This window comes from Micrasema longulum, unplaced genomic scaffold (genome assembly GCF_059751315.1).
Source record: "Micrasema longulum isolate JH-2025_06_02 unplaced genomic scaffold, ASM5975131v1 h1tg000206l, whole genome shotgun sequence".
NCBI lineage: Eukaryota > Metazoa > Arthropoda > Insecta > Trichoptera > Brachycentridae > Micrasema > Micrasema longulum.
The window spans coordinates 290462-311188 of record NW_028277411.1 but is presented as its reverse complement, the minus strand read 5'-3'; the positions used below and the strand labels follow the sequence as shown (position 1 = coordinate 311188).

The window sequence follows — 20727 nt, the reverse complement described above, 5'->3', positions numbered from 1 at the left end:
ATTTCACAAATGAACCGCCATTATCACGCTATTTCCCGCGCATTTATTACACCAATCAACGTTTAAACACGGATTGTCTATGTCTATGGTAAATAATTATTTCTGTCTAATGGCGTTCACCTTTAATTTACACAATGGTAAATTTTATTTATAGATAGTAATATGTACACAATAGGGAGGGGGGAACTTCATAATAGTTGCACGTAAATCCCGTAAAATGTAAACTAATACTGTAAATACAAAAGTTTTTATTTGTTTTTTACTGATTCACACAAAAACATTTAATGGCATTGTAAAACATTGTTCGTTTTATTTTTCTTTTTTATTTGTCAATAGACTATCAAACTAAGCCACTTTTTATTCATATATGTATTTTTATGTATCGTGTCATCAGCGCTATGATTTTTTTAAATTTTGAAATTACTCAACCCGTGACGTCAAAGGTTTTTGTCGTTGAGTTCTGCTGATTGGTGAGTTGGCTTGCTGGAAACCAAAAATCTATCACAACACTCTATCATTGGTTGATTGGGAAGAACTTTTGACGTATTTCAAAGTAGTTCATTTTTATGATTTTTTCATACATTTTCGAGAAACATCAAAAACATGTTTTACATCCAATTTCTTCCTCTTCCTCTTCCTCTTCCTCTTCCTCTTCCTCTTCCTCTTCCTCTTCCTCTTCCTCTTCCTCTTCCTCTTCCTCTTCCTCTTCCTCTTCCTCTTCCTCTTCCTCTTCCTCTTCCTCTTCCTCTTCCTCTTCCTCTTCCTCTTCCTCTTCCTCTTCCTCTTCCTCTTCCTCTTCCTCTTCCTCTTCCTCTTCCTCTTCCTCTTCCTCTTCCTCTTCCTCTTCCTCTTCCTCTTCCTCTTCCTCTTCCTCTTCCTCTTCCTCTTCCTCTTCCTCTTCCTCTTCCTCTTCCTCTTCCTCTTCCTCTTCCTCTTCCTCTTCCTCTTCCTCTTCCTCTTCCTCTTCCTCTTCCTCTTCCTCTTCCTCTTCCTCTTCCTCTTCCTCTTCCTCTTCCTCTTCCTCTTCCTCTTCCTCTTCCTCTTCCTCTTCCTCTTCCTCTTCCTCTTCCTCTTCCTCTTCCTCTTCCTCTTCCTCTTCCTCTTCCTCTTCCTCTTCCTCTTCCTCTTCCTCTTCCTCTTCCTCTTCCTCTTCCTCTTCCTCTTCCTCTTCCTCTTCCTCTTCCTCTTCCTCTTCCTCTTCCTCTTCCTCTTCCTCTTCCTCATTCCATACTGTGATTTTCATCCTCATCATTCCCTAATCATGCCCTTTCAAAAGTAAAGGTGTATGTATCGTAAAACTCAAATTATCCGGATTACGTCTGGCATTCATTAATTCAAAGGAATTCGGACAGTTAGATTAACCATCAAATTAAAGCAATGTTTCGAAAGAAAACGCAAAAATTACTCTTTTTTATTGCTTTTGAAAAAAAACAGCGAATTGGAATCACATTAAAAACTTACTTAAACATGTCGAGAAAAGTGAATTACTTTGACTAAGATTGTTATCGAGAGGTCTCCTTAATTTTTTATTTCCAGGGCTGGTATTCCGAACGAATTTTTAGCGCGCTATAATGCGTATTTAGTACGTAAAAACGCGCTATAAATGCGTTCGGAATACCAGCCCAGGGTACGTATTATGGTGGGAAGTTATAATTTATCTTCAATTTTATCTAAAAAATAAAACAAAGTTTTCTTCATGAAAAATAGAATAGGTTTACAATTTTTTTTTTCTAAACATGTTCAATTACCGGATACCGACGAAGGTAATTTGAAATTTCATACAAATATACACAATTTCGTACATAAATACCGATATTAGTTTATACCGCCTCAGTATATACCGATGAAGATAGCCGTTCTTAATCGCGGCCCTGATAATGATCCAGATATTTGGCAATCTGGATGACGAGTTTGGATAAATGGAGGTCTACTGTATTACGTATAGTGGGATTTGCATGTACCTAAGTGTAATTAATGTCCTGACTAAGAGAAGGGCACGTCCAGAAACTGGTAGACATATAAAAGTCGGTACGTGGGTATATACTTATATTTACTTACATTTATTACATGTTTTACCTTTTCCTTTCATGCAAATAAACTTATGTTTTCTTTGGAAGGTTATTTTATTTATTTTTTAGTAACAATAATTTCAGTAGGTATGCTAGTATGACATCACCACATGCCATAATTAATTTTATTATATTACTGGGTTATTTTAATGTGTACACTTGATTGATAACTTATATAACCGTGGAAAATTATTATTGACTGTTTTTACAATTTAAGTTCCAATGTACCCTTATTTTCTGTATGAATTATATGTAAAAACTGTTGTTTTTTTTTTTCAAATAAATAAATAAATTAGAGGTTCAGCAAATGTTTCATTTTCATTTTCGGTGTGAAAAATACTCGGTTTTCAGTCATATTTTGGGTGTAAAAACAGTTCAATTTTCCAAGTATGCGATGGCCGCTTTCTACTCTTCACTACCCCCTACGCCGGCACCTACCCTACCCTAACTATGGAACATAAGAGATATTGCGCAATTCGCCCGGTGTGTATTTTCCAAGAGCATAAGAATTCCTAGAACATTCGCAGTGTTAACTTTGTGGAACTGTATATTAATTAGGTCACATAGTTGTTAAAGGTCGCTTCTAATATCCAACATTTACTTACCTATTTTCTCAAACTGAAGTCCCACAATGTTCAGACCAGAAATTCCGCTAATACGCGGGTTTTTAAACTTTTTTTAAGTCACACCCTTTCAAGCAATATTTTTAAAATATTCGATTTTCTTTTTGTCCGTCGCTTTTCGCAAGTTCTGATGTGTTCGCCACATGGTCTCTTAAATAGCGCATTTGACTTCCAGGCAAAAGGTCTCGAGTTCGATTCCCGATAAGGTTTGACTTATTTGCCTGCGGAAGATAAGAAATCTAGCCCGTTAAATTTATTTTTTTATCAAAAGTAAGCGTTTTTATTTTTAATAATCATTTTTTAAAATGCGAGATGGATTACAACAGAGCCCATGGACGGCTTGAATTCTTGACCCCATTTACATAATTTAAAGATGAAACAATTTCGCAGGATAATTGCTACATCTTGGTAACTTCAAAATCAGAATTTTTGAGTTAAGAGGACATGCGATGACAGTTTCAATGAACTGTTTCGATACTGTGCGAAAAAGGCGTCGGACTAATTTTGCCCAGCTCATCGACAATTTCAACGTTTGGCTGTCCCGATTTCCGCCTTTGCGAACTGAAACAATTAGTTTTTTTGAAAGAAAAAATATCAAAATTCAATTTTCTGCGTAGGTGCCTTTCCTGTTTCTCAAAATTATTAATCATCTTTGTATACCGTACGTGCAAAGGCGGCAGATAAAACTGGGCGTTTTTTTGGGTTTTTGGATGGTCCTAGCTCCCATAAGAAACCATTTATCAAAAAAGAAAAAAGATGAAGACACGCCAATGGTAAATATCTATAGAGTGTAAAAAAAATATTGCTCTAGTGCCATAATCCAAGGAGAAAATACGGGAAAACGTTTCTATGAAGAAAAGTCAGGCCACGTTTCAACGTACAAATAGACAAGTGGCGCATTCAAATCGTGATAATATTATGATTCGAATGCACAGCTTGTCTATTTGTTGCATTCATGGAGGAATAGACCAAGAAATGTTTTTACTTGTTAACTAAAAAAAACAGATTTTGACTTTACCTAGTTATAATAATTGTCTCGCGATTTTATTGTATGTAACATCCACATATGTATAAACGCTAGATTACCAAAAGCCTTGCAGCTACAAAACACATAGATGACATCGGTGTTAGGCTAAGACGCTTGTCTTACGCATCAGGAATTCCGTTTCTTTCTCATCTTCAAACTTATGAAAACGAAACTGTTAAAGTATTTTTTTTATTCATCTTTAAAATGTTTAAAAATAAAACGGTATGACGAGTACAGAAAAAGCTCCGTGCTATAATGGTAATAGCAGTATAAAATTTAAAGGATACAATCACTTCGCGTGATACGGCACACTTAGACGGGATTCATTTTAGCCAAAGCGGTAGATTAATGATAGGATTTGTGAAATGTTCTCGAGTGTATCAAACATCTGTGGAATTATATTCACCTGTTACAATCCCTACCTCTTCACAGTAAAAAAAAACACTGATTGTGTGCCGTCGCAAACTGTGAAATTTTATATTTTTAAAGATAAAATCACTTCATAATTTGTTGCAACAGAGAGTGAAAACATTTTTGAGAAGGGAATATGAATTTGTTGCAACAAATTAAGATCATATTACCTCCGTAAGGAGGAAATCCAGTCGGTCTACAAACATTTGAATATACATATTTAAAACGTACATTTTGATAGTGAGACAATTTTTTTTCATTAATAAGTTGGATGGAATTACCGTATATACAGTTAACATTATAAAAAAAGCAGTAGGTATATAAACAAGTGCCTACTTTAGTAGATGTTCACTTTGATAAAAAAAATAATGGAATAACCCGCTAGGCTTTTATTTTAAACGCTTGTTTAGCAGATGAGAAAGAGAGGATTTGAAAGTAATTTGTTAAAATACACCACAACTCCTACGCTAATTAGGAAAAAATATTTCTTGAATTTTTTCTTGCAACTGACGCAATTCGAACCCGCGACCCAGTTTCTCAGTAAGCCGTTTAACCAACTGTACCACGGCGCCTGTCTTTGTAAATTTATTTTTGAAATAAAAAAACATATGGCTAATGTTAAAATTAACATTTTCAACTCATCCAGCAAGTTTTATCAATCGTCAAGCTTATCCAAATTGTTGATAATCATAAATGATTATTGTAAAAAAAAAGCAATATAAGGTGGGCTTTGAATTGAAATTAACCGTTTTTTAAAATAAAATCCTACGCAAAAAAGTGTTTATTTTTAAAAGATTATTCTAATTATTTTTATTTAATTTTAATTGTCTATCTAGGTATTTCTTAAATTTCAATTTACGCATTTTTTTTAAATTCAACGCATAAGTTTTGCATCAGAGCACCCTAGCGGATAAATGCGTATTTATTCCTTTTTGACGTTTGGACCCGCCATAAACAGTGGTATGTTTTTTACCGGCCGAGTAATGGCGGCTGCTACATAAAATAGTATTGCTTTCGTCTTTCATTATCATATTAATTTATTATTTACCTGGTGATATTTTATCTTAGGAGTACATGAATTAAGAGAAAATAACGTGTGTGCATGATAAATTCAGCTGCTTAAAAAACATAGCGCTTTTGTAATTCGTAATAGATGTAAAGTCTCAAAATGAATTGGATGATAAACTGAGGTTATGCGGTGTTGATTGTTATTTTTCGCCGTAAACTTTGATAATTTCAGTATAAAGATGAGTTATAATCGCGGAGATGATGGAAACTCGGGCTACAAAAAGTTCTTGGGCTTCCAACTGCCCAAAAGGCAGCCAAGTGCACATTCCATGAACGCAGTTCCTCCGCCATCGACTGGTCTTTCCAAGCAAGGATACTCTACGATGTCTGCTATAACCCAAAATGCCATGACTGCCAACTGGGGGGGCGTCAGCAGAAAGAGGAGCAAAACTGAGGATGAGTATGTCACGTAGTAATGTTCTAAATCCATTTGCATAACTTTACTTCAATTATTGTGTTTATATGTCTGTCTTGGGTTAGTGCAGTATTGTTTAAAATGATAACATATATACTATCGTAGTGATATAAAATCCACCTATAATGTTTATACTATAAATGTACATCAGACGAATTCAGGTAGATGTTGACAAGATGACAAAAATGTAATTTTTTTTCAGATTTAACGTTTACAGACATTCTGCAATCTTTCCAACTTATCAAGCAGTTCAGAATTAGCATCTGAGTAACATACATTTGCATAATCATGTTCTATCAGCTATCGAGGCGACGTCGTCAGCCCATCTTTTTTGTGGCCTTCCAGCACCTCTTTTGTTTACCCATGGTCTCCGCTTTATTATTCTGGGTGTCCACCTGTCATCATTTTGTCATATACCACATGCCATAAGAACACCAATGTGCTATTTTTTGTCAAAATGCAGCCGTTTATAGATTCGGGCACATTGTTTTTTTAGATATTTTGATGAAGACGAAGAGCCGCCTCGCCCCGCCCTGGAGTACATCCCGGCCCCTGGCAGCCCTTCCTACCAGCAGCCCGAGGGCAAGCGCGACAGCTCCGATGAGGAGGATCCCCTGGACGCTTTCATGGCCGGCCTCAAGGAGCACAGCGGGCGCGGAGACGCCCCCCTCCCTAAGGGGAAGGGCAAGGTCTCCAGCGGCAGGGGCACTCGGGGAGACATAGACGAGGAGGATAATGAAGAGAGCTACTACAGGTAAAATATGCAAGTAAAGCAAATATCTTTGTGTTAATTGTTGGGTAATATTAAGATTTGCGGAGTTTTAACAGAGATGGAAAACTCCTTTATCTTCACAAAAATTGACAAGAGATCGAAAAGTACTATCAACCAGTAGTTTGTGGCCAGTCCTGAAAATGCCTATATGGGTGAAAGCTATCGCTGGTCAAATTCAACAATGTAAAAGTTAACCTCGGAATTTTATTGATATTTTTATCAAAATCATTATAGCAGTATTTTTCATTTGTCCAAATGTTTGTAGACAAAATCTGTCAAATGAATATCAATAAAAAATATATTCTAAATCTAATTCACAACAATAAAGGTTTGAGCTCTTAACTTTACTTAAATCAACAGATGGAAGAATTGAAGAAATATAGGCGCTCAAACATAGACAAAATGGGAATGTTATAGTGTGTAAAGTGACCACTTAAACCAGCTTATAACTTCATAAGCCCTGTAAATGCCTAGACTTCTATAATTCCTTTTTTTAAATGTTATCCATCTCTGTTATAATATATTCATCAAAATCGTTATGTGTGAATATCCATGTTTCCTTGATTCTTTCATCTGTTGTTATCTTATTTGTTAGATTTATTAATATATATTTTTATTGCAGTTTGACTGGAAGAAGTATTAAAATTTTTCTTTAGTACTGTCAAACTTGGTTATTATGAGAAAGATTGAACTGTCTGAATTTGCTCTTTATACCAGAGAGAGGTTTTTTTTAATCTAATCGCCATTGCATATTGTTTCCAAATAATCAAATAAATATGCGCATAATTCATACAGATAATTTAAAAATAAAACGATTAAGGAAAATTATAATAAATGCTTACAAACAAACCACTTTCTAAATTTCAAATGCAGATAATAAAGATTCTTTTTTTCACACAATGTTGACAAGGATAGAGGAATCTTTTTACACATTTCAAAATTGTTCGCACCATGTTTTATTTCACAAATAATTGCCACTTTTTCACGAATTGAGTGACCAATTATTCTTGATAATAAACATGTTTATTATCCAAGGATTAGTTTTTAACTGATCTAACATCACCCACTAGTAATATTTATAATATATTGACCATTGAACATTTAAAAAAACTAAAAAACATTGTTTAAACCTCCGAAACAAGGATGTCGTTCGTAAACTACAAAAAAGTTGTAAATTGTAATGTGGTGCCGAACTGGTACTTAAAGCTTGGATTTTTCAAATGCAATTTCAACCATATGTGTGATACTCTTTAAGTGTTGTCGGCGAAAACACCAATAATTAGGTACTAGACACTCCCATAGTGTCGTAAACGAAATCGAACAAAATTATATTACCACTCTTGCACTGCATATTTCAAAATTATGTATGAACAGAATTAACCGTAATATTTTATCTCTAGGTATATGGAAGAGAATCCACTGGCTGCAAACGATGATGGTTCTGATGCAGAGATTGAATACGATGAAGATGGAAATCCAATAGCTCCCGCAAAGAAAAAATTCATCGATCCTCTTCCACCAATCGATCATACGGAAATAAACTATGTTCCATTTGAGAGAAATTTCTACACGCCTCATGCAGACATTCAAGCACTGTCTAAAGAACAAGTTGACGACTTGAAGAAAGTTTTAGGAATCAAGGTGGGGTAGTACTTGCTATTACTAATACGGAAAAAACACTGCTCTGCAAGAGGCACTCCACAGCAGTTTCCTAACTTTCAGACCTCGCAGACCACTAAATTCATCATTTATAGTCCAACAATCCTGTTTGACATACAGATCTGGTGGCTTTCAAGAATAATTTCAAGGCTTTTAAAATGTTTTGTAATCATTTCGACGTTGTCCAATCAATTTAATCCCAGTAAGTGACGAATTCACTTTCTGCTTTTCCTCAATCCAATGAAGTACATAATGTGTACTTTTGGATTACCATTTTTACTACACATAGATGCCAAGGCTACCAGATTACAGAGAGTTCCTTTGGGAAGTATTCCTCGCCAAGGCGTCTTTAGTTCTCAGATACGGTTTGCGGTATTCATAGCGCAAATTCAATTCTATGAAGTGATAAATATATTTGGAAAAAAAACTTTTTTATACTATCTAAGTATCATTGCGAGAGAGTTAAATTAAATAATCAAATCAAAGCGTTAGGAGGGATGAAAAGGATAAGACAAGATTCGGATAAATTAGGAAAAAGGAGGGATTCTGTTGAGGAGATCATCCTTAAAATGCCTATAAAGAATAGAGACAGGAAAATTACGTGATAGTAATACATATTTCATTAAAGTAGTTCTAAGATATTTTTTTTAAATAAGAATGTTTTGAATCAAATATATCAAGAGAAGAACAAATTTTGTTATATTCTGTGCAGCTACGGTTAATGAAGGAATTTTGAGCGGAGTTATCGGATGGATTATTATCATTCAATTTAAAAAGCTTTTTTAATAATATAAATCAGAAAACGAGTGAAGACACCCAAGGTTGAGATGGTTTAATGCATAGTTTATTTGTGAAAGTAAATTATTTTTGCTCTGATGTAGGCAGACCACCGTTCAGTGATCATTGCTCTATAGTCCTTATTACGTTAATTATGGTATTAAAACATCTATTTCTTATAAAAAATGTTTTATCGTGTTTTAGTTCTCTATAATTTATGTTGCTTTTCAATGTTTATTATCTTTCATAGGATAATCAATCGGCATTGGAATAGAATTCGGATCTCAATATTGAGAGTTGATCATTTCTTTTCCAATACTATTATAACCCTCTATCTCGCATAATAAATTAAACAAAAACACTGCAAAAAACAAAAATCTTTGTAGACAAAAGTTTAGACAAAAAAAAAAATAAATATAGCCAACTCTAAAACTCTTTTTTTTACTAAGATCTCGTCTTGTAGTTCATACACTTTATTTTACTGTTTGCCTCTAAATACAATTTCAAAAGTATTATTTTAGTTGCATTTTGAACTCAATTCTTGATGCAATATAATTTATGAGTCACACCAAGACATCTTAATTTTTTATCTTTGATTTTAACACCTTTATGAAGCCTTATTTAATATTCCAATGTGGGTATTCTTTTATATTTATAAAATCAAAATATGATTTTGTTTTTCAGTTAACTGGTGCTCAGCCTCCGCAGCCAGTTGCCAGCTTTATGCATTTTGGGTTCGATGAAGCTCTGATGAAGAGCATCCGAAGAGCCGAGTATTCCCAACCTACACCCATTCAGTCAGCTGGAATACCTTCAGCTCTATCCGGAAGGGATTTAGTGGGTACGTTTAATTGATATACATTTAAATAATAATACTAGAAAAGAGTGTCTGTGTTTTTAATTTATACTAGACATTTATTTCTAAAAGTACAATAAAGATTCTTAAAATGTTCTAAACTTAAGCTTGTAATACAAGGATCAGAAAATGGTTCAAGATCTTGCCCATGATGTTATGCAATTTCTTGTCCCAAATCTTGGCTATTTTATGTACTTTTTTATGCGTGGTAGTTTCTGGGATTAAAAATTGCACCGCAGGCGTGTGCAGTGCATCAATGTTTTTGGCACCATAACAGATAACGATCAGTTTCAAAGTTGACTAAAAGAGCTATCTAATAATATGTTATTCTGCGATCAACAATCAGCATCAGGTTTTTAAAATAACATAATGGTATAAGTATAATCCCCCCATTATTAATAGAATATTTTGATTATCTTTATATCTGTGAATTATTATACCAGCACATAAAAATAACAATCTTTTTAAAAAAGGATGAATTAATAGATGAAAAATATTCAAAATCAGTATTTCCAATCAAGAAAGGCGAGCGAGAAGTGAAAAAGTGCAATGAAACAATAAAACCATAGGTGAATAAAACTACGCAAGCAACAACACATACGCATTGACAGTTAATAGTATCACTGGCGTGAGATTCTAAAAGTTTCAAGATTCACGCCCACATTTTTTATGCGGGCCCAGATCTTGGTTCTAAAATTTTTGATAATTGGAACGTATTCTAAATTTGATTACGGATTTCACCAAATTTGTGCATTACACAACACAGTATTCATTGGGTCAAATCTTGTGCCAATTTTTCCACCAATAAATATATTATGAGCTTTATATACAGTAAAACCTCATTTTTACGTTCCTCGATTTTACGTTTTCCCGCTTTTTACACTGAAATATTTAGGTCCCATTTTTTTCCATCCATTCTCATTCGAATATTTCCCCCAATTAACGTTTTTAAAATTTTCATAACGCCAACGTCGATAATTTTTAAAAACTCATTCAATCAGTCTAAAGACAACGAGCCGCACACTGCCACGTGAATGGAGAATAAAATCGAGGTAAATAAAACAATGTGTAAATTATTGTCTCAAAACTAAATTCAAAGTAAGTGCAATGTAATTAACTATTTTGTTTAATTGTCTAATTTTGACATTTTACTAAATAGTGACATGTAGTTGACGCATGTTTAGGAAGAATTAAGTCTTTACATTAATAAATAACGATGCAGAAAATTTGACAATAGAAATATTATTTGAAGTTATAAACATAATGTTAAAAGAAGATAGTTTAAACAGTTATTATAAAAGTGTGAAACAGTTTTGCCGTGATGTAAATGACAGTTGAAATTTTGTGGTGCCATGCTAAAAAAAGTGATACCATATAAATAAAATTTCCTAATATTTAGGGAAAAAAACAAATGCATTTTATGCAAATTCAAATTTTTATTTTTGTGTTTTTAAGGTTGAATACCTACATAATTTTTTTTTTTTTTTTTCAAATTCAATAAAAAATAACACATTGTAGTATTGCTTGAAAAAATATAAAATATTTTTAACTAAATCATCGGTAAATATGAATAATCCCCAATTATGACAGTTCTTACAATTTTTCTGCAGTATATTTAGTATGGTCTAGTACAATAATTATATTTTTATGTAATTTCATTTTTTCCATACATTTTTCATTTCCTCACTTTAGAGTTTTCCTCAGTTTTACATTTTTTTGTTGCTTCCTTGAAAAACGTAAAACGGGGGTTTTACTGTAAGATTTAAAAATATTTTTTTTGCTTGTCTAAACGATGCCAGTAAAATTACTAAGTGTTCAATTATTTTTTATCGCCTAATAGATTAAAGATAAAATGTAGCCTGCTGACATGATGCCAGCATCACCGCACCCTTTCTTGGCAAATTTGGAACTAGCAAATACATCTTCTGCTCTCTAGATGAGAGATCCACAATATCTGAAAGGGGTATGACTCAACAATACCTCAACAAAGATGGAGAAATAATTTTGGAAAGCGAATATTCTCTGTCAGTTGTATTTTTTATCCCCAGAGTGTGATGTTTATTGTGTCTGCCTAAGTTTTTCATAAAATTAGCTTAAATTGAAATGAATTATGTTTTTCTTATTAAAGGTATTGCCAGGACGGGTTCAGGTAAAACAGCTGCCTACCTGCTGCCTCTGTTAGTCCACATAATGGACCAGAAGGAGCTGGTAGAAGGAGATGGTCCAATCGGTCTTATTTTAGCACCTACCAGAGAATTAGCTCAACAGGTAATGCTTAAAGTTACCAAATTTTTAATTTTTTTTTAAATTCTTGAAATGATTCCAGTGGTTGGATAAAGAACCTACTCACTATTTTTTTAATGAGGAATTTTACTGTTTTTTTTATTTTATTACTGTATCTACATCAAACCAGTATCCACACCCGGTGGTGCATAAGGCACTGCATTGTTAAATCATATACAACATTTCTCAATCATCTGTTACGGAAAGGTAATAATATAAAATATTTCATGTCTACCTTCCCGGGAATCGAACCCAGGACCTCAACAAGCATGGTATGCAAACTCGTTAACCATAACACTACAAGGTGGTCATTTCTCCACTCAATTTCCTAATGAAGTATTATTTTGCTGTTACATGCCTAAACTTTTTTTTTTTTTCAATAAATTTTATAAAAAGTACATATTTTTGTAAAATTCTAAACAAATCTACTTTTACACATCTTGTAAATGTTACCACTGTAACTCTCCAAAAAAAGAGACTAACTCTTGTGCTTGGAGAGTGACTTACACTATATTATTATTTTTACAAATGATGGAAAAAATGTTTTTTAAACAATATACTGGATGTGTTTAATTTTTGTTTTTAAATACCTGTATTCCTAAATATATAGTTCTTTTCTTAATGTAACATGACGTTACAGCACCGTCTCCGGGATTTTTTAGCATTTTAAGAACAAACAACCTCACACTATATGTACATATACATTGTTTTCCTCCGCAGATCTACATGGAAGCCAAGAGATTCGGTAAGGTTTACAACATCCAGGTCGTGTGCTGCTACGGAGGTGGCTCCAAGTGGGAGCAGTCCAAGGCTCTGGAGGCCGGAGCGGAGATAGTGGTCGCCACTCCCGGTAGAATGATCGACATGATCAAGATCAAGGCAACCAACCTGCGAAGAGTCACCTACCTGGTCATCGATGAAGCCGACAGAATGTTCAACATGGGCTTTGGTGAGTGTTTCTTACAAATGAGGCATCTTGAAACAATGTATATGTTATAAATATATGTTTTTTAGTACTTTTCCCAGGCTGCAGGGATAATTTGAAGCGCTGGGAGCCATAGGAGCTTAAGCGATATTTGACATCAATTTTATCAGAGTGCGTAGTTAGATGAAAAAATCCTTTGTTTTCAGCCACACTTACTCAAGCGCCAAGCACCAATTTTTAAACTGGAAGCTAAATGAACAAAGAAATCAATATTGTTAAATTAAAGTTTCACAAAAGAACATTTTTATATGCATGATTATGTTTCCAGAGAGCCAAGTGCGCTCCATATGTGGGCACGTGAGACCCGACCGCCAGACTCTGCTGTTCTCTGCCACGTTTCCCCGCCGAGTGGAACGCCTTACCCGGGATGCCCTGCGGGACCCTGTCCGAGTGCAACAGGGAGACGTAGGGGAAGCGAGCGCCGATGTCACACAATCTATCAGGTAACTAATACAAACAAAATTTTATTAAATTTTCAAATTTGAAAAGCCCTTGAGCTTTATTGTGTAGAACAAAGGCGTTACACATTTTTGATATGGTTTTTCATTTAACAACAAACGTGTAACAGACAGTTTTGGTTAGCGCTTGCAATTCTCAACCCATGTACCTACTGCCCGTTGTATTGCTGTAATCTGTAGCTAACTTTGTGGTCAATAATCGTACAATGGTTTTTCTCTGTATGGGTGACTCTTAGATTATTACTCTAAGAGGCTGATGCATATAATATATATATATATAAATGTACCTAATTAAATTTATTAAATTTTATTTCTGATTTGCAAAAAATAATACTAAAGAAATCTATTGGGGAAACCCGAAAATTCTGGATGCTAAAAATTATGTCCAATAAATGATATCCAATATGAATGTTATAAATATTAAATCATTTTATCGAAGTATTTATGTATCAATGTATTTATTTCGTGTTGTTGTATTCCATACTTATTTATTAAGTATTTCATGGATATGTAAATGTACGTAATTTGTTAAAATGTGTTTCGGTTGATAACTCAATATTTTTTTTCAGGATATTTAAAACCCAACCACAAAAATGGAACTGGCTATTGAAAACTTTAGTCGAATATACATCTGCTGGTAGCGTCTTAATATTTGTTACAAAAAAGGTATGATCTATTTATTAATACAAAAAGATCTTGACATTAATGTATTTGTATTAAATGTTTGAGCAACCTTTTTATTTGAATATAGGATCTAATTAAGATTACATCCTCTGCAGGTAGATGCTGAAGTTGTTGCTGGTAATCTAACAGTACAAGAATATAACGCTCTCTTACTCCACGGTGATATGGACCAATCGGAAAGAAACAAAGTTATTACAGCTTTTAAAAAACAGGAATCCAATATTTTAGTAGCAACAGACGTGGCAGGTGAGATTTGACACTTGAATTGTATAATAAACACTAACCTCTATTTTATAATATATTGTATATTGAAGCCAACATCGGCAGAATGAAGAACTTCAGTGCTACGGGAAATTGTTGTGTTTTCTTACAAAAAAAAAAAATGTTGCGTGGTAAAAATTAGAGCATCAAATTGTATGGCTAAGTTTCTTAAAAATGATTTTTATAAAAACTTACTACTCTGAACAACGTCACTAGTTCTTCCGTATTAACCAATTATGGAGTGCTGTGATAGATTTCTGGTTTACGGGAAGCCAATTCACCAATCAACAGAACTCACCGAAGAGAACTTGTGATGCCACACGTGGAGTAATTTCAAAATTACAAAACATAAAAAAATTATAGTGCTGATAAAACGATACATAATTATTTTTTTTAGTTTGATAGTTAACAAATAAAAAAAAATATGAAAAAAACCACTAAAATTCCTCATTCTTTGTGCCAATTTAAAATGTCCCCAGTAAGACCGATAAAATGTGAACTACATACTATGTTATACCCCGCGTCCGAGGGAATAAATAATTTCCGTGTGTGAAATAGAACCAGAACCCTGAATGAATGTTTACCTACTGTGCCTGAGATCCCGGGTTCGACTTCTGAGAAAGTTGACACGAAATACAAAGAGTATTTTTGTACAGCAATATTTTATAATTCCAGAACTAGCACCTGAAGTGTAAAACCAATCATTTTGTCTTCGTGTCACAATGAACGCCATACGCTGCAAGTACACCGATGCAGTGCTCTATGTACCGTTAGGTACGGACAATGGAATGATCATGAAATAAATAATATTGTAATATAGCTTGGTATCAAATAACGACACTGACTCCTGGATACTGACATTTAGATCTAAACTTTGCACCTCCATTTAAGCTGGTTCTCTATGCTATCTATACATTTATTATTTTTTTGTACATTTTGAAATAATACCGTGGAATAATTACTGCAACTAAATAACTTTAGTATCAGCATTTTTGAGTTATACATTAAAAACACATAATATTTGTATCTTCCTCCATGAATGCTACAAATACGTCGTGATTCATTACAATCATATCATGATGATTTGAATGCATGACTTGTCTATTTGTAGCATTCATGGAGAAGGATAAAAAAAATATGTTTTTAGTGGGTAACTCACAAATGCTGATTTTGATGTTACCAGTTCATTGAGACAAATTTACACATAGCAAATACCCTGACAATGTACAACAATACTTATAGATTTTTTTTTTGTGAAAAACAACATTTGACATCCATATTTATTTGCATTTAGCTCGAGGTCTCGACTTCCCACACATACGCACTGTAGTAAACTACGATGTAGCACGTGACATCGACACACACACACATAGGGTGGGCAGAACTGGAAGGGCTGGAGTCCGGGGTGATGCGATCACTCTACTTCTAGCTGACAAGGACAAGGACTTCGCCGGCCATCTGGTCAGGAACCTCGAAGGAGCTAGTCAAGTCAGTCATTTGTTTTTTTTTTCTATTGCACGCATATTTATTTCTTATGTACATACTGTAATATACGCGTTACAATGTGTGTTTGCTTGTTTGTCACCCTGCATCTGTGCAGTCAGGCTTTCATTTTCAATTATTATTTAATAAATAAATAAACTATCCAAAAATGTTTATAAAAAGTGCTAGCTGACAATAAGGCCGCTTAAAAACGTAGGAATACAATTCAGAAAATTAAATTAAATCATAGAGTTTTAAGCAATGAAAACAATGTATTTTCTTGGAATTGATAACTCAAATTTAACACTGTTCTATTTATTTTGTAGTTAGCTATAAAACATCTTTTTAAATTTATGTTATTTTATTAGGAAGTACCCCAGGGTCTTTTAGACATGGCGATGCAGAGTGGCTGGTTCCGGAAGTCTAGATTTAAATCCGGAAAAGGGAAGAATCTTAATATTAGCGGCGCCGGTCTCGGTTTTAAGGAGAGACCCGGCCTAAAGCCTCCCACTCCAGAGGAGGATGTTGATGTCAGTGGACTGGCGTATTCGGATGCCAAGAAAGGAGGACCAGCTACTGACCGGCTTGCCGCAATGAAGGCGGCGTTTAAAATGCAGTATGGTCAGGTAAGTACAAAAATTTATGTGCCCTATTTTCATATGTATAATAATTGTCAATAAAATTTGTTTTTATTTTTACCACTTTTAAGTGACTAATAGTGATGAAAGCTAAAAAATGTCTTTAAGTTTCACTGAGAAGAGATGTCATTCAATATAAAATCGTCAAAAAACATGTTACAAGATCTTTTAGAAGTGCAGAGAGTAGGGGTAACAGTAGAAACAAACAAGGGTGGTTATAATGGACTTTGTCCGTAAATAAATAAATAAATAAATAAGGGTGGTTACTTCGGCTTTACTCATTAAAAAAAAAACAAATCAATCATTTGTTTTTAGTTTGTTTATTACAAAACAAACAAGAATATTTCAACGAACATCAACAAAAACAAAATTGTGGGATACTTGCAAAAAATCTTATTCAAAATATAAAAGATGTTACATTTATTTTTAAATTTGTAGTAATTTTTATTATTAACAGTTCACAGCGGCGAGTGATCACTCTTGGGAGAAGACCCAGGTAGATGTTCCACAAGGTGAGGCCACCTCATCCGGAGATGCAGATGATGCATTCTTCGCCGTTCCCCTTCCCCCTGGTGGAGCTGGCGCGCCCGAGAGAGTGAGGAAAAGTGGCAAGAAGAGCAGATGGGAATAGACACTATAAACAGCTAATTTATTCAACTTATTACAATTCTGTTCAATGAAATGCATTCTTCCGCATTCATTATGGGAAGAACATTTGCATTTAGAGTGGGATAACTCGAGTAATTTTATTGCCAAGGGAAAAAATTGCATGGAAATTGTGTGCCACACTTTGATAATTTGTAAGGACATTCCATGTGATAATCTAAAAAAATATGTAAATTGTCCCAAAAATACATTTTTAAATTTTTGTTTTTATAGAAAATAAAAATAGTATGAAAACTTACTATTTTAAAAGTACAATTTTCAGCACTGCAAGAATTTCCCTCTGAATTTTTGCAGTGTTACCTTATTTATAATATATGGAGATATACCTTAGTAATGTGTAATTATGATTCTATAGCTTTATATTATTTAGCTAAATTTGTGTAAAAATGGTCTCTGAAATATCAAAGCATACGAATTTGTTTTTTTTTTAACTTACCAATGTCCAAAAACATAAAAATTGCTATTCGAACACCATAATTTAAATAGTGAGGATTCATTGTGTCTCTTGCGGAAGATCTCTAGCAAATTTGTTTATAGTACGCCGGAACCTCTTTATACGGTTTCGAAATAACCCGGTACAAAAATTTTATTTTGAAAATTTACTCAAGTTAACAACGCGCAATAATATAATGAGGAACTTCAGCCCTGTGGAAAATTGGATACAATAAATGTTTCTTGCGTGCGGTAAAAATTGGAGCATTAAATTGTACTGCAGTTTCCTGAAAATGTATGAAAAAAAATAAAAAACATTTTGATAAAAACGAACTACTTTGAACGACGTCACATGAATCAACCAATGATGAGGAAGATTTCTGGTTTGCTTGCCCATGAATGGACCAATGGGCAGAACTGATCGAGAATAAGCGGAAGAGAACCTCCGTCTTCACACGCGGAGTTATTTCAGAAATACGAAATTTCAAACAATCATAGCGCTGATAATTTTTTTAATTTAAAAAAAAAAAATTGTCTTAGTTTAATAGTCTAATTACAAATAAAAAAATATTAAAAAACCACCAAAGTTTCTCATTATACTATTCGCATTCGTAAATACTTGGCGTATTTTATATGATAGTGAATAATCTTTGTTATAATTTTTTGAAGTATTTTGATGTCATGTTATATTGTTTTAATAAATTAAGGTGTAATAAATAGTATTTTTTTTTTTTTTTAAATTTCTAATTGATTTTTATGCAAGGAAACCTATCCACCATTAATACCATTAAATAGGTGCGTAGATTTTCACGGTCACTGTTATCAATATGTATCTTTTTTGGGTGATCCCTTGGAAGTTCATTCCAACGTTTCGGCTACAATTGCAGGAGCCATCTTCAGGGTAAAACGACTTATTAACTAATTTTCACCCTGAAGATGTCTCCTACAATGGTAGTTGAAACGTCAGAACGAATCCAACTTACACGGAATTACCCAAAAAAGATACATATTGCTATACAGGATTATCCTTTTTTATTATTACTATTCATTATAGGCAGCCAGCCTATTCTGATGCGCCTATATCTCGTGTACTGCTTTTTGTCTGCATTCTTCCTCTTTCAAAAAAGCATCCAAATGGTTTTTGAACTAGTTGACCGAAATGGAATGGACAACTAGGCTTGTCAGTCTGAAACTACCCTGCTGAAAACCAAGTTTTTGGTGTACTTTTTATTTTATTTTTGTATCCTGCGTATGAAGAGGTTCCAGGTCGTCAGCCTTGTGGTGTACTGGTCAACACGTTTGCCTACCATGCAAGAGGTCTCGGGTTCGATTCCCGACATGGTTGACATGAAATATTTATTTTAAAAAGCGTGTTTTTATAATATAATATTTCTTAGTCCCTAGACTGGCACCAGAAGCGTAAGACTGATCATCTCATCTTCTTATAACAAAAAATTATCAAGATGAGCTGCGATTGGTGTACCAATGCAGTGCCCTATGCACCATTAGATTTAAAAAAGGGAATGATGAAAGAGGTTCCATTTTACAATAGTATTCTCTAAAAACCCATTAAATCAATTAACTTTCCAATGGCCAGTTGCAACAAAAAAACAGTTGAAAAACAGCTAGCAAAATATTTTTGCCTTTTCATAGAAATGGGCAAACCGAGTTATTTCTTTCATGCAAGAGGCAAATCTTATTTTTTTCATGCAACAGCAACAATAGAGAAATATCACATACTACGAATACCGATAAAAATATATTTAATCGATTTAGAATAATTAATTGTATTTTCAAAATCAATATGGAGAAATGTTTTCAGATATAAATTTTAAAAATATTTTTTTTTAAATACGTCACTAGAAAAACGCGACATGTTTGGCCTTGATAGTTGTGACGTGAAGATTTGTGACAATTTTCTGAACACATAATGGTCAGGAACAAATAAACACGAATCGTGACGTATTAGGGGCGTGGCCAATGGAATGATCGTTTTTGCGGAAATTCAAAATTACAAATTTAAAACAATTTTTTATGCTAATTATTAGCAAAAATACATTTTTTTACTGGACAGTATTTCATAGACCTTTATAACTTTAAAAATGCAAAAAAAAAGTGATATTTCCTATTCTTTAACTTTAAACATATTTTAACTTCACTTTTTTTGCTTCAACTGGCTCTAAGACTATTTTAATATGGGTTTTAAAATTAAACTTCCATATTTTAATGCAAGATTTTCCCTACCCATTAACATTTGACAACGAAACAGAGTTGTATTACAATATGAGTTTAATAAAACCATAGTTTAAACATTTTAAATACAGTTTTATGTTGGGTAATTATGTAAAGTTCTGTAACGTCTAATTATTACTAAACAGTTACTTTCTCAGTTCCAGCACAAAAGATACCTTTATCTTTTACAATATTAAATCTGTCACATTTTTGTAAATGTGACTACTTAGGTGTATCTTAATTATATATTATAATAAAACATATGACAAAGTTTTTCAGTGAGAAATCAGCACAACTAAATACATAGCCTAACAATCTTTACCAAATTCTCAATATTTATTACAATATACAGATGTTAATTTATTGTATGTAAAATAATTACAAATAAATATTTGCGAATAAAAATAAAACCTTGTTTTATTTTATTTCAAAACATTCTAGGAATCAACAATATCTAAAGTATGTCAAAATCTTTGCAGCCAAGCAATGGACCCTCGCAACCCAAGGGGATTTCATCAAGATAGACCGATTTCTCAACAGAGAGGAGAAATTCTTTGATAAGGAAATGAAATTCTTGAAAGTTTACATCACAAAAAATAATTTCATCACATCTTTAAAGACATTTAAAGAGTTTGTTTTGTCACTGGAATCGCATCCCATAGTAAAATTGTTGCATTGCTTCGGAAGTATCCCTCAAAATAATATTGATTCGACTTATTTATTGCGCATTATGTTGATTGATACAGTATATAGTTTAAAAAAATATTTATTCGCCAGCTACAAAATAACAAAGTTCGAAATTTTATGGTAAAATGATTTTTAAAAATACACTGTTTAAAATGTTTATTCATTATGTATTAATGATATTGACTTTTCAGTTAAATAATTTGTAAAAATAATGTAATTTAAGAATATTCTTATCTGGGCTG

At 33.3% G+C, this 20727-nt stretch overlaps 1 protein-coding gene across 1 annotated transcript; it reads left to right on the top strand.

The window, feature by feature from the left end:
- Positions 1-5108: 5108 nt before the first annotated feature.
- On the top strand, positions 5109-19927 carry LOC148283741 (ATP-dependent RNA helicase DDX42). The gene is made up of 12 exons (XM_088243338.1): positions 5109-5598; positions 6110-6367; positions 7786-8026; positions 9506-9662; positions 11806-11945; positions 12681-12909; positions 13214-13388; positions 13973-14069; positions 14183-14333; positions 15643-15836; positions 16199-16456; positions 16926-19927. Exons 1-12 carry the CDS (start codon positions 5378-5380, stop codon positions 17097-17099), a joined length of 2295 nt encoding a protein of 764 aa, XP_088099464.1. The 5' UTR covers positions 5109-5377; the 3' UTR covers positions 17100-19927.
- The last annotated feature ends 800 nt before the right edge of the window (positions 19928-20727 follow it).

Coding starts and splice junctions, on each gene's coding strand:
- LOC148283741 (XM_088243338.1), top strand. CDS start 5,378: ATGAGTTATAATCGCGGAGATGATGGAAACTCGGGCTACAAAAAGTTC. Junction 12,910..13,213: donor AATGTTCAACATGGGCTTTG/GTGAGTGTTTCT, acceptor TTATGTTTCCAG/AGAGCCAAGTGCGCTCCATA. Junction 16,457..16,925: donor TTAAAATGCAGTATGGTCAG/GTAAGTACAAAA, acceptor TATTATTAACAG/TTCACAGCGGCGAGTGATCA.